Raw genomic sequence first — 12,365 nt, 5'->3', positions numbered from 1 at the left:
ATCTTTATAAAAAGCAATTCTGTAAATGCTACAAATGAACGTGCACTGCATAAAGAGCAAACACAGAGATGAACTGTAGGACAGTCACAACAGAAGAAAACAACTATATGCTTTTGACAAATTAAATGCCCTTACTATATGGTTGTCCTACCTCTTTGTCAAAGACCATATGAAAAGGAAGCCCATTGCAAAATGTTTTTGTGTCAATCCAGAGACTCTTGGGATAAACAGGGTCAAATCCTCTCAGGAGTTTACCTGTAGCAAGATAAATGTATTGTTTTTAATCAGGTTACACCTCATAAAACCATTCAGCATTACTTTCTAGCATTCAGTAAGATAGGACTCTGTATCATAATGAGTTAAGACAAAGTAAACGGTGTGTGGATCCAGAAATATACGTACATCTGTGCTGAATGCTGTGCAGTTTAATACACAGCTGATTAGCAACTAATCTGAGTTGGCCAAATTTAAAACTTAACCACATAGAAAACGCAGAGCACTAAATGCATGAAATTATGTGGAAACAGTAGGACTAGATGAGCGACTGTAGATATTGCTGCTCTGTGAATCTACAGATGTCACAGCAACATAACACAAATATATCCCATAAAAGTGTATACAGAAGTGGACTTAATGTACTTTGCCAGCCACTTATGAATACTTATGAAGAAAAATCTCATCAGGATCTGGATTTTAATCTCCTGTACAAAGAACGTTAGTCCACAGCACGAAGAGCAAATTACGGTTTGTTTTTTATTTTACTTACCCTGAATATTTTTCAGAACAGTCACAATATTTACGTGGAATGTTGTGCTTGCTAGCGAGCAATTATTTTTATGATGAATATTCAGAATAAAATGGGCAAAATAATCAGAAGTTTTCATTTGACTGGAGCACCTTAATTCCTTGACTTCATAGTATACACAAGCATTCTCCAGTAGCTCACAATAACCAACTGGTTAATTGTTTCAAGTGATCTCTTTTTAACAGAAGGTTGCTATTACAGTTACTCCAGTAAATTGTTTGATAACACATGCTGAAGTCACTCAGGATACTGGTGCAAAGATTATGAATTTACGACACAACCTGAAGACCTCTTACTGCTTCAGTGAAATTCAGTATGCTTCTGTCATCTTTCAAAGTCAGGCTCTTGATAACTTCTAGTCTTGTTAAAAGACTAGAAGTTATTGTTAAAGATTTGTCGTTTGTTTGTTTTCTAAATAACAGTGCTACTCCAAAATTTGCTTTTGAATATCTATTAATTTCTCAATATATCTGCTCTTGCAATAAATTTGGCATTATAGTGGATGATATCATTTCACTTTTTCAGTCTCTCCTAGAATCTAGACAGTAGTGTCATACTAAACTGGATTATAATTCCTCTTGAGGAATCAAAAGATCCTAACGACAACAATACTGGTAACACTTTCTGGTTTCCCGGCAGGTGCAAACAGAGATTATTAGACTACTACCGGTAGATTTTTGGGTAGTAGAAGGTGTAATTTGGCTTTCAGAATTTACTACAATTGTAAAGAAATAGCAGTTACCAAGTTAAAACAGCATTCTTTAAATTCATCAGTTTAGAGAATGTGACATGAAAGGGAAGTATCAGATGTACCACACAATGCCATTTTATCAGAAAATACTTTGCTGAAGAAGACCTTGTTTATGAGACAAAAGCGACAGGTCATATTCCATTTCAGTATCTGTCATTATTAAGCATGCTTATTATCTGCAATTTATTATTTTTTTTTTTTTTGGATTACCAAAGTCTAACTCTGGAAGAAGTGTAACCAGAAACATTTTGAAAATATGCAGAGGAAGTACAAATGGTAACTTTGAAATGGATGAATGGGTGAAGACATCAAGACTTACTGTTTTTCTTATTAAAGAGACTCATAAATGATGACAAACTCCCTCTGAATGATCTCTCACCTCTTCCTAATGTGATTATTCCTCTTATTGTTTTCCAGTGACTTTTCTTGACAGGACAAACCAAGTTTCCTCTGTCTCTAATTGTATTCTTGGCTTTTTCAGGGTCCTGTTGAAATAAACCCAAAAGGATTTTTCAAGGGTGTTTTATTTTAATCATATTTTAATGATATAATGATAAAGAATATTAAAATACCTCATTATTCAGTTGGGTCTCACTTTGTTTTTCAGAGTCAGCAAGATATGGAGGTGAGGAAGAATATTTCTTTCTTTCTTCGTATGGAAGTACAGGGTTTTGAGTGACAAGGAAAACAATATGCTCTTTTTTCCCAGTTCTTTCTTCTTCTTCTGTTTGATTGACTATTTCCATTGAAATCTCAATGTTAAAAAAATCCAGGGCTGCTGCACCAATGATTCCTGAAGGTGAAACAAAACACAAAATATTACTAAGAACAAAACCTTTCAATTTTCCTTTTAGAGAGCTCACAATGGAATTTCACTGTTTCAGGAATTACTTTTCCAAATGAGTCTGGAAGAAGAAGGCGACCTGCAGTTACCTATCTCATTCCTACTACCATTGTCATGGTAAGAACATGTGTATAACAAGATATTCTCAAAAGCTACTGTTGGTTTTTGTTTGTTTGTTTACTTTGTCTGATGACAAATGCTTTATTTTCACTAGAAAAAAGCTCAGCAGGGTATCTGAATAAGGTGGCCAAATAGTCATAAATAGCAATAATATAAATTCCCATTAACCTCAAAACCACACAGAGTCTAAAGAGATTCTGCTATAACAATCTACTTCAGTAACTGCAGAATATTTTCTTTTGAAAGAAAGTATTTCATGAAGATGCATTATCAGTCTTCTCATTTCTAGTTAACTATTTGGTGAAATATTGGACAATGACATGAAAAGCTGTGTCTGAAATTCCAAGTAGCCCTGTGTTCCAATAGGAATACGAGTTTTGATAAAGGGGGAAATTTTGATAAACTTGTTATTCAGAAGCATCTAGGAAATAAATGAATATGATCATCTCTTACAGACTTGTAGATGTTTAACCTTTGCATAATTGCGGAGATTCCCCAAGTTAAAGATCTTTACTCCTATAAATGCTAAAATAAGGATCAGTTTTGAGCATTGTCGAACAGTAGTTTTGCAAAACTGCATGTTCTGCAGGAGTATGTATGTATGTCCTTAAATCAACTATAATTTCTAGTCACTATAATTTAAGGAGTATGAATTATTGAGAATTAATCAACAGCTATAAACAAAACACACCATGAACTTTAATTTTACTTCCACAAAAGGAATTCTACAGGAATTCTCTAGAAATTCTACAGCACAAACAGACACTTAAGGCTGGGTTGGCAAGTTATGAATCCTGGTGAAGCCACTGGGAGCTATGAGTGATCAGGCAGTCAGGGAAATACAAAGGCTGGATGTCTGATGACTAAACTTTACCAGGCTTCAATTTCACGACCAGTCCTCATCTGAAAAAAGATTCTGAAACCTGAGCAAATTATATCTGCAAATATATTACTCTGTATTTATATTGCTTACCAGATGATCTGTACTCTGTACTCTATCTGATTACCTGGCACAATATGGTATAGACCTCTTCTATCTGAATAGTAATGTAAATGCATTGACCCATCTTCATTCTTTTCTACTCTAAAAGACGGTGCATTCATCTCCTGAGGAAAAACAAAGCAAAACAAAACAAAACCTTCAGTATCCTTCTCTGATAAGGAACATGGTGAATTCCATTTGCACAAAAGCATCATGTGCCTTAACAAAATAAGCAGTAATACGAACAAGCTGAAATGTAGAAAATTAAATATGCTCAACTCTGAAGAGCCATCTCCTATTTATTACAGTCTGTGTACTAAATAATATCTATTGATCTGTTGTTGAGAACTACTCAGAAAAAAAAATAAAAATAAAAATAAAAATAAAAATAAAAATATTGTCCTAACATTTTGTAGTAATCAGTTTCAGAACATAGGAGAGGCTGTTAGAGCATCTTTCTCCCTTACTTGTTCATACCAATGAGATGCTCTTCTTTGTGTTGCAAACTCTGGCAGAGTCCACCTATACTCACTCAGTAATTACTGCTTGAACTTGCCTGGTAAGAGAGGGACAGGTAGCTGTGTAATGCATCCAAGTTCTCTATGAACTCATATAGATTTCCACCCAGTGTTCTCAGCATGTGATCATAGCCTGATCGTTTACAGAATTCAAAGAAATATTCTCCAAACTCTCTCAGAACCATGTCAGCAGGAACACCTGGCAAAAGAAAAGTATCCTAATGACTACAAAAGTCTTGGAAATTCTTGCAATGCTGTCAGACAGATTAAGAGGAAATGCAGAACATTTGCAACGTGGGGAATGCATTCCAAGGAGCACAGGAGACCAAAATGTGGGTGCAGTCTCAGGCTTGAATCAGGAGGGCTCATTTTTTAGGTATGGTGACACATACCTAATACTTTGCAGGCTTTGTCAACAAGTTGCATTGTGATCTCATCTTTGTAAACTTCAAAAGTCAAGAAAGTATCCTGAACTCCGGCCTGGAGTCTGTAACAGGAAAGACAATGTTCTTGTCTCAGTGGTGTTGTAAATATGACATGTTTGGGTGACTAAACCAGCATCCATTTAACACTATTTGCTATTAACCCACTTCTTAAACTCCTTCACGTGTTATATTGGAACATGCTATTTTCAGTAATAGTTTAAAAGCGTTGCTTTAAAATGGCTGAATGATTGTGTCCACTTCCAAATTTCTGCTATTTGATGTTATGGTATTAAGATAAATTCTTCCCAGGATTAGGGCATCATAATGTGGAGGTGCTAGAGCAATTACAGTGGTAGCTTGTCTTCTGGTATCCTGGCTTGCTGTTCAATACAGCCGCATTGTCAAGCTCTTAGGTCTCCACAGATGTGACCAAAAACTTGCTGAATTTTTATACTGTCTTCAGTGGCTATTTTATGTATATATCTAAGTATCATTTGTGTATCTTCAGGTCTTGGAAAATACCTAAAAGCTCATAAAGTAATGATAGAAATAGAAAAGATCATATATTTACCTACTTTTCTGAAGGTACTGGAATGAAACTGACTTAATAACAAGGATGATACCTTTTCAGGGTAATTACTTTTTGATATTGTCACAGTGAGACAGTGACTCTATTGCACAATTGCCCATAAGACAAAACATCATCCTTAATTATGTGGTATAACAAATTAATACCAGCTGACAACCTGTTACAAAGAAAGAAAACTCTTGCTTTTGCCCTGCTAGGTACTTCTAAAAATTAACCGAGATGAACATCAGCTGCCAAGAAATTATAATCTTCTGCTGCTAAGTTCATGAACATTTTCTTTAAATATATTAAATGTATTGCAAATGCGTTACCTTAATTTTTCCCATACTTCTTCACCATACTTTTCAACCACCAAAGACTTCAGGCACGTGTTTATAAATCCATACTGCAAAAGCAAACACATGAAGATGTAAGAGATTACACCGATTTTCAAACTGCAGCCCAAACATGCCCTCCTATTGCATTTAAGACCCCACTGCTGGTTTTATACCGCAGAAGTGACGTTTGACAGCCCTTACGCCTCCCAGCAGCGATCATACCCTTTGCCCCATCCTTGTACAAAGCAGGGCGGGCAGTCCCGTGCCGTTCTGCAGCCGAGGGCCCAGCACCGCCCTGCCCGGGCTCTGCGGGGCCGTGCCGCAGCCCCAGCAGCTCCCGGCGGCGGCTGCAGGACCCGGAGGCTCTGCCCTGGCTGTCGTTTTGGGGTTAGGGCTGCCGAACCAGGCGCTGGGGGGTACAAAACACAGGGTGCGAGCTGCCCGCCCCGAGGTGCCCCCGCACCGCGCCGCCCGCCCCGGCCCCCTCGCAGCCCCCGGGGCCACTCACCATCCTGCCGCCAACCTCCTGAGCCGGAGCCCGTCGCCTGCCGGCCTCCCTGCCTCCCTCCCGGCCTCCTTCCCTCCCTTCCCTGCCTCCTTCCCTCAGCCGCCGCCCGGGGGCCGCCTCCCCGCACGCCCCCGGCCCGCCCGGGGGGAGGTGGCCGGGCCCGGCCGGGTGCCCCAGCGCCGAGCCGGGGCGATGGTTTTGTGTGACAAGCAGAGCCCGTGCCCTGCCCTCCCTTCAGTCCCACGGGCTCTGGGGGGCCCCCCTGGTCCCCGCACCGGGCGTTTGCTGGGAGAAATGACCAAAGCTCTGCACCCCATGCGCGCCCCAGGCTGGAGGCCTGCTGGGATGTCCTAGGGGTGTCCGTGGGATGCAAATGTCTTTGCTGGTCTCTGTCTTTCCTGGGTGATACCAAATTTTTATATAAATGTGTACCTGTGAGAGCTGACGCTCGCCAGCGTGGCAGCTGAAATGTCTGTTGGCTGCCCGTGCTGTGGCATCCTCCGTAGCGCATCGCGTCGTTGCCCAGTGTTGGGTGCAGCTGGTTGTGCTCACCTGGCTTTCGTGGAGCTCAGCCTAAGTCCCTGTATGTTTCTCCTGGGCCTGCGAGAAGGAGAAAGAGGGTTGTTGGGTTTTGTTTTGTTTTGTTTTGTTTTGGGTTTTTTTTTTTGCACATTACATCCATCTGCTGAAAGGGACAGCGTAAGAAAACAAGTCCAGGAGGGCTGCCCGCCACCCTCAGGGTCAGAAACCCTCGCAGAGAGCCCAGCAGCAGGTAGTGTGGATCCCCCCTACCTCCTCAGTGGTCCAGGAGCTGTTTGTGGTGCCGGCATAGTGCTCGTCCCCACAGCAGCGAAGGCGTCCTTCCTCACCTTAGTTACCTTACAGACAAGCACATCAGGCTGGCTGCGCAGTCACAGCCCACAAGGTAACTAAAAATAACCCCAGTACGAGCACACCTCTGTCATTGCCATCACTACAACTGTAACTTACTCTGTGATTACCCATTATTTTTTTCCACGCAAGTTTAAACTTGCTGTTGATATGAATGCAAATAATGTGACACTATAATGACAAATTAGGGAGATAAAGCTGAAAAAAATAAAAGAGGATTAGATGCCACATTCTGTAAGAACTGTATATTTTTGTGTATTGCTTTCAAAATACATTAAATAATACTAATTTTAGCTTTATAAAACTTGAATCACTAGAGAGGTTTGCAAATTAAATAAGTACTTTAGTATCTTTAATTTTTCTTATGGTATGTATAACACCTAAATAAGCAATCTGAAGATTTTTAGTAACAAAGTTAAGTAACTATCAAAAACATTTGGAGATGTAATTTGGGTAAGCTATCCAAAATTCAGATTAATGCCTGTATACTAACTCCATATTGTACAAGATAATTCATATTGGAATTGAATTTGTGGTCATTGCTTTAGCCCTTCTGCTGGCTAGTGAATTGATTCTGCTATTTTTTCAGGTCTTTTTGGCGTGATGAGAGAAAATTGGATAAAGACTATTCAAGTCAGGATTGTTTGCAAGCAGGTCACTGGTGGCCCTTTGCAGTCCACGGACCACAGTGTGTCCCAGTCACCTTTCCCATCTCTAGCTGGACAACAGAAGACTTCCAAGTAAGAGAACAGAACGTAATGAGGTAGAAGTCTTTTAATATCCTTCTGGTGTGATTTTTTCTTTAATTGTTATTCTTTTGGCACAATGTAAGCAGTACTACAATTCACAAAGTTTTGGAGAGCAGCAGCTCTTTCTGTGTATAACTACCAGTCTAATCAGAGACAGAACACCCTACATGTTTCTGTATCTCAGCCCACTCTGTGTCAAATGAAGACAACAGTACTCCCTCTCTCAATCTGTTTGTGTGGTCCAGGAACATAATCTCTCCTGGTGCAGTGTATTCAGGTCTCTCAGTGTGTACCAACGCTTGCTGACCCATTGCAGTGGTCTAGCACTGGAGCAAAATGCCACCTGATATGGCCAGTAAGGGGTATGTAAAAGAGAGGTTGGAGCAAGACTTCTTTAGTTTCAGAGGTTTTCTTGCTTCCCAGAACAATTAGGGTGGATGGGGATAAGTTCAGGCAAAACTGGGCACTGTTATTTTCCTGGTTTCTATCCTGTGAGACTATAACCCTTTTTTGTGAGGGCACATGATGCCTTCATTTGAAATATGTTTGGAAAGTCCTCAGTGGTCTTCATCTGTGCAGAGCTTTTCCATCTTCCCGTAAGCAGCTCAGTGCCCAGTGCTGATGTTGGGCTGGAGACTAGGTCAAGTACTGATCGAGTGTATCTGCCCCTTATGAGTGGCTAAATGTCACGAGTCTGGAAGCTAAACAGTGGCCTAAGTACTGTTCTGCAACCCCTGTGAAGTTCTGAAGCCTTCCTTGCAGTTTTTGAGCACTTGTGTCTTAAGTTTCTTCTGCCTTTATGTCGAAAGGTCCATTAATTCAGAAGGGTGGTGCTGTGGCCTTACCAAAAAAGATATTCATCTGTACCTGACAAAAACAATTACACCTAGAGCCAATTTTCCCTGGCCTTTTGTTGTGCTTGTACCCAGCTAGTAATAAACAACATCCTTGAGCTCAGGTAGTTCAGCAAAATAAATGAGCTGTCTGCAAGAACTGGATACACTTTTTTTCTTCAATTAGATGAGAAGTGAAAGTCAGCAATAAAGCTATTTATAACTTCTGGTTACGGCCTTGGAGAATGTAGTCACAGACTTTCTTAGTCTGTGCATGCAAGGGCATCCTCCTTTTTGCTACTTTTTCTTTCTGTTGTGCAATTATTAGCAACCGTGAAGAGCCATATGCTAGTTGCCGTGGTGTAGGGACTGCTCCCGTAACTGTCTGAGCAGATCACATTCTAAACATTTCAGTCTGAAGCCCAAAATACCACTGCCGTAACAGAATACTTTCTCCAACTTGTTGCCAGCAATCTCTCCTACTGAAGACCCCCAGTACACAGTCCTTATTAGTACACTTGCTTTAAACATAGCCTCACATCCGTTGTTCAGATATCACGTGCTCATGTTTGTCTTGAATTAGCCTGCAGTGACTTACCGGTGACTTGAAGAGAAAAAGGATCTGTCCTTTGACCAAAGGAAACCAAAAGGGAAATTTTATGTGTTGGTAGGCTTCTAGTACTTCATGCTACTAAAGCATGAAGACAGCTGAAGTAGAGTTTAGATTATGAATAAAAATAAACACAGAAGATGTGCTGCCCTGCATAGTTTGGATGGCTCCAGTTTTTGAAAGGTATATTTAAGAACCCCAACATTATATCGGAATTCTTATTAAAGAATCTGGCCAAAATTTAAATGTTATCAATGTGGACTAACTCAATTTCAGAGAAATCACACTACTGCAGGCTTTGCTCTCAAGAAGGCTTTCAAAAACCCAGCTCCTCTGGTTAACAGTTAAGCTGAGCTGGAGATAGAAGACTGTGTCAATAGTATTCAAATCATCTTTGCAAAACTGTCAGGAAAAGTTATTGGCTCGGGTCCAAAATCTATTCACAAGTGCCCTTTACCACACTGGAGGGGAGGGGATTTAAGAAATGAATGATTTGTTCACAGAGCTGGATAGCCTTTGGCATCGTTCCCTTTCCCTCTTCTTTCCATGTATGCTGCCCATGTAGTTAATCTCTTCCTGTGTGTGAATTGCTCTGCACTCCCCTGGCATTTCCCTTCCTGGGCATTATTCTTTTCTGAGCCTGGGGAAATCAGGGCTGCATCAGTGAAAATATGTGTAATGCAAAGGAGAAATGGACCCTGTGTTTACATTTGCTGCATGAAACTTTAAATAGAAGTCTTTGTCCGTGTTCCTCTGGGCATTTTCTTTAGCTTGTCTCTTTTATCACTACTTACATTCAGCAGTGGGTATCCAATATCTTTGTTTTCTAGATAGAAAATAGCTCATTACTGGTATTTTGGCCTCTGATTGCTAGTTAATGAAATTTGTTCCAGCTTTAACATCACTGCAACAAGCTACAAAGAATCATTTGTCTTCACTGCATGGGCCAGGCTCATTTCTGCTGTAGCTCATGGGCAACACAGTTATCCAGGAGACTAGAAGAATGCAGTAGAGAATAATGCAAAAAAATGGGTAAAAGCCAAGGCTCATCAATCTTTGCTGCTGTGGTATTACATCTGTATTGTACTCAAAGCCATGCAGCTTGAACATATTAGCATATGAAGCTGGTCGATTGCTTTCTGGGGTCTTGCTCTTTTGGAAAAGTAGCTACAAACTTAAAGGTGCTCGGGTCAAGAGAAGAAATAGTTTAATGCTGGCGCAGGCTGTGCTGTTGAGCAAGGTTGTATCTGTGGAGCCTGTGGTATACTTCTCTTCCCTCCCATCAGCTGTCCTTCCCGGAGCTTGAAAAAGAAGGCATTTGGGTACTGTTCATGTCACCTGTAATTTCCTATGTAATTAAAAAGAACCTCCAGGGGCACAGTTCAAGAACTCAAAGCAATTCTGCAACATGTCCCCAGCAATGTTAAATAAACAATATCAGGTAAATGCTGGCACTAGTTCTATATGAACTTAATCTTGTTAGAAACTGCTGCTTTACTTTTGGAAATAATAATCCATCTATCCTCCATCGTGGCACGTTAGATGCCTGTGGGTTTTGTTCTGAAGAGGTGGACTCAGGTTTCCTGTGGCATCGGTCTTAGTTACACCTGTAGCTGTTAATCTGCAAATCTTACTCAATAAACTGATGGTTTTACTTTCATCTTTTCTGAGTTCTCTCTCAGCCTCCATCACGTCTGGCCTTGTTTGAATCGAAAATCTCTTTCATCTAGTGAGCTTTCTTCTTGGCTACCCTTTCCCTCTGAGCCACCTTCCACAGATACTTTCCTGGTACTTTAAATGTAACTTTCAGCTTCATTCCGTTTGTTCTCCTCCTGGTAATATTTGTAATAGGAATTATTGTATAATGTACCTAGGTTTCTCATACCATTAATAACAGATATGTTTGCTTAGATTTTCTGGGTTTGGACCTGAACTGTAAGTGATTCTTGTGCGGCAACTTTGACTGAAAAATACTTGGAAAATACTTCAATTCTGTGAAAAGGTGCAGATTGCTGTCTCTTTTTACAGATAGCCACAAACCTTTACAGCCTTGGGGGGGCACAAGCCCAGCACAGGCTTGGTTTTCAGAGGACTACAGCTCCCAGGATCCCCAAGAAAAACAGTACCAGAGCTTTGACAGTGATGCACTTTGGGAAAATGGGGAGGTATACAAAAGTTTCCCTTGCATAAGCAAGGCAAGTTTGCAAGTAACTAGGGAGAGGTAGATGGGGAGTGGTAAACTCTCCTGAAAAATCCAGGTGGAAATCTGTGACAATAGGAGAGACGTCCCAAGGGCAGAGAGAGGCGGGTAAAAGGGCTCTAAGGCAGCTCTGTAGGTTTATTAAGTAGAAGGGTGACTAACCAGGAGTTTTTAAACGTTCAAGCAGGGATGGCTAACAAGGTAAAAGAAAGTAAATTCCAAGGAAGAATTTTAGCTTCTAGCGAAGCGGAAAGAAACGCTACGGGAAAAGGAAGACTGAAAGAATAAGGTGCTTCTCTCCTTGTCCGGTGCGTGCTGGTGTGTCTTTAAACACACGGTGGGATGAAGACTTGTGTTCATCCTGTAAAGGGATGGGAAGGTGGTAGGTGCTGGTTGGTCCTTAGAGCACCTTTATTTGTTGTAATGGACTGTACGAGGGGTAAGGACTTGCTTGGAGAGTTAAAGTGACCCGCCTGTCTGCAGTAGGGTGATTTGGTAGGATAAGAAGCCCAGATACAGACTAGCTGATAGCAAGTGGAAAGAGGCACTGTAACAGCCTCATGCTTTCTGTCTCCGCCTACAACTGCAATCTCCTTTTTGATCTCTCCCTTTCGAAACTGTAGGTGTTGGTGATGATCTAACTAGCACCTGACTCGCCAGCCAGCTGTCCTTGGAGGGCTGGGTAGGGATGAGTGCAGCTGTGCTCCGCGATGGGGAGTGGCCGTCACACTGGCGGATCCCAGTGGAGGATTATCCAAACATCTCCATGATTTTCCTTTCACCCTGGAAATACCCCCTGCAGCCAATCAGCCATGAGCAAACTTGAAAGGCACAGTCTGTTGAAATGTTGTGCAGAGCAGAGAAGCACTAAACTCTACTCCACCAAGAAACAAGAGAAACCATCCTTCCCATGTGCATTCCGAAGTTGTGTTGTCAGTCTTCCTTGTCTATCTCTATACAGTGAATTTGTATCGTAATGCAGGAAGGTCCTGCCCTACGGGACCAAACCAGAATAAATATAGCCAAAATAACTGTAATTAGATGTTTGAAAAGATTCACCACAAAGTTTAAATTGTTGGCCTGATTTCTGTTGTGGCTGATTACACCAATCCTCAGTAACAGAAGGTACCTTTTGCAAACTAGCAATGGTTAAAAAAAAAAAAAGAAAGAGTAATCTTAATAGTCCAGACTACCTACTGAAAATGCACTGTACCATTTTGTTC

At 41.0% G+C, this 12,365-nt stretch overlaps 2 protein-coding genes across 12 annotated transcripts in view; one reads left to right on the top strand and one right to left on the bottom strand.

Annotated features, from left to right (window-relative positions):
- LOC308199771 (guanylate cyclase soluble subunit beta-2-like) overlaps window positions 1–6,251 on the bottom strand; it is a 22,565-nt gene extending 16,314 nt beyond the window's left edge. For 7 of the 11 annotated variants that reach the window (XR_013954935.1, XM_080604395.1, XM_080604398.1 and 4 more), the window contains exons 1-8: window positions 5,574–5,844; window positions 5,346–5,419; window positions 4,413–4,507; window positions 4,059–4,219; window positions 3,528–3,627; window positions 2,129–2,349; window positions 1,876–2,041; window positions 152–255 (exon numbers count right to left, since the gene is read on the bottom strand). Coding sequence is in view for 10 of the 11 variants with exons in the window: in XM_080604395.1 (XP_080460521.1) it covers window positions 152–255; window positions 1,876–2,041; window positions 2,129–2,349; window positions 3,528–3,627; window positions 4,059–4,219; window positions 4,413–4,507; window positions 5,346–5,419; window positions 5,574–5,585 (933 nt within the window). In the remaining variant the exon portion in view is untranslated. The other 4 variants (XM_080604402.1, XM_080604403.1, XM_080604399.1 and 1 more) reach the window with 3 other exon arrangements.
- The window catches only part of LOC308199775 (uncharacterized protein), a 26,414-nt gene that overhangs the window by 5,589 nt on the left and 8,460 nt on the right, over window positions 1–12,365 (top strand). The window contains exons 2-3 of the mRNA XM_080604413.1: window positions 2,441–2,517; window positions 7,340–7,490. Of these exons, the coding sequence (XP_080460539.1) occupies window positions 2,456–2,517; window positions 7,340–7,490 (213 nt within the window). The 5' untranslated portion in view covers window positions 2,441–2,455. The remainder of the gene's footprint in view (window positions 1–2,440; window positions 2,518–7,339; window positions 7,491–12,365) is intronic.

This window comes from Anser brachyrhynchus, assembly GCF_964034855.1.
Source record: "Anser brachyrhynchus genome assembly, chromosome: 9".
In the NCBI taxonomy this organism is placed as follows: domain Eukaryota; kingdom Metazoa; phylum Chordata; class Aves; order Anseriformes; family Anatidae; genus Anser; species Anser brachyrhynchus.
The sequence above is the reverse complement of the archived record's forward strand: the minus strand, read 5'-3'. Positions and strand labels throughout refer to the sequence as shown.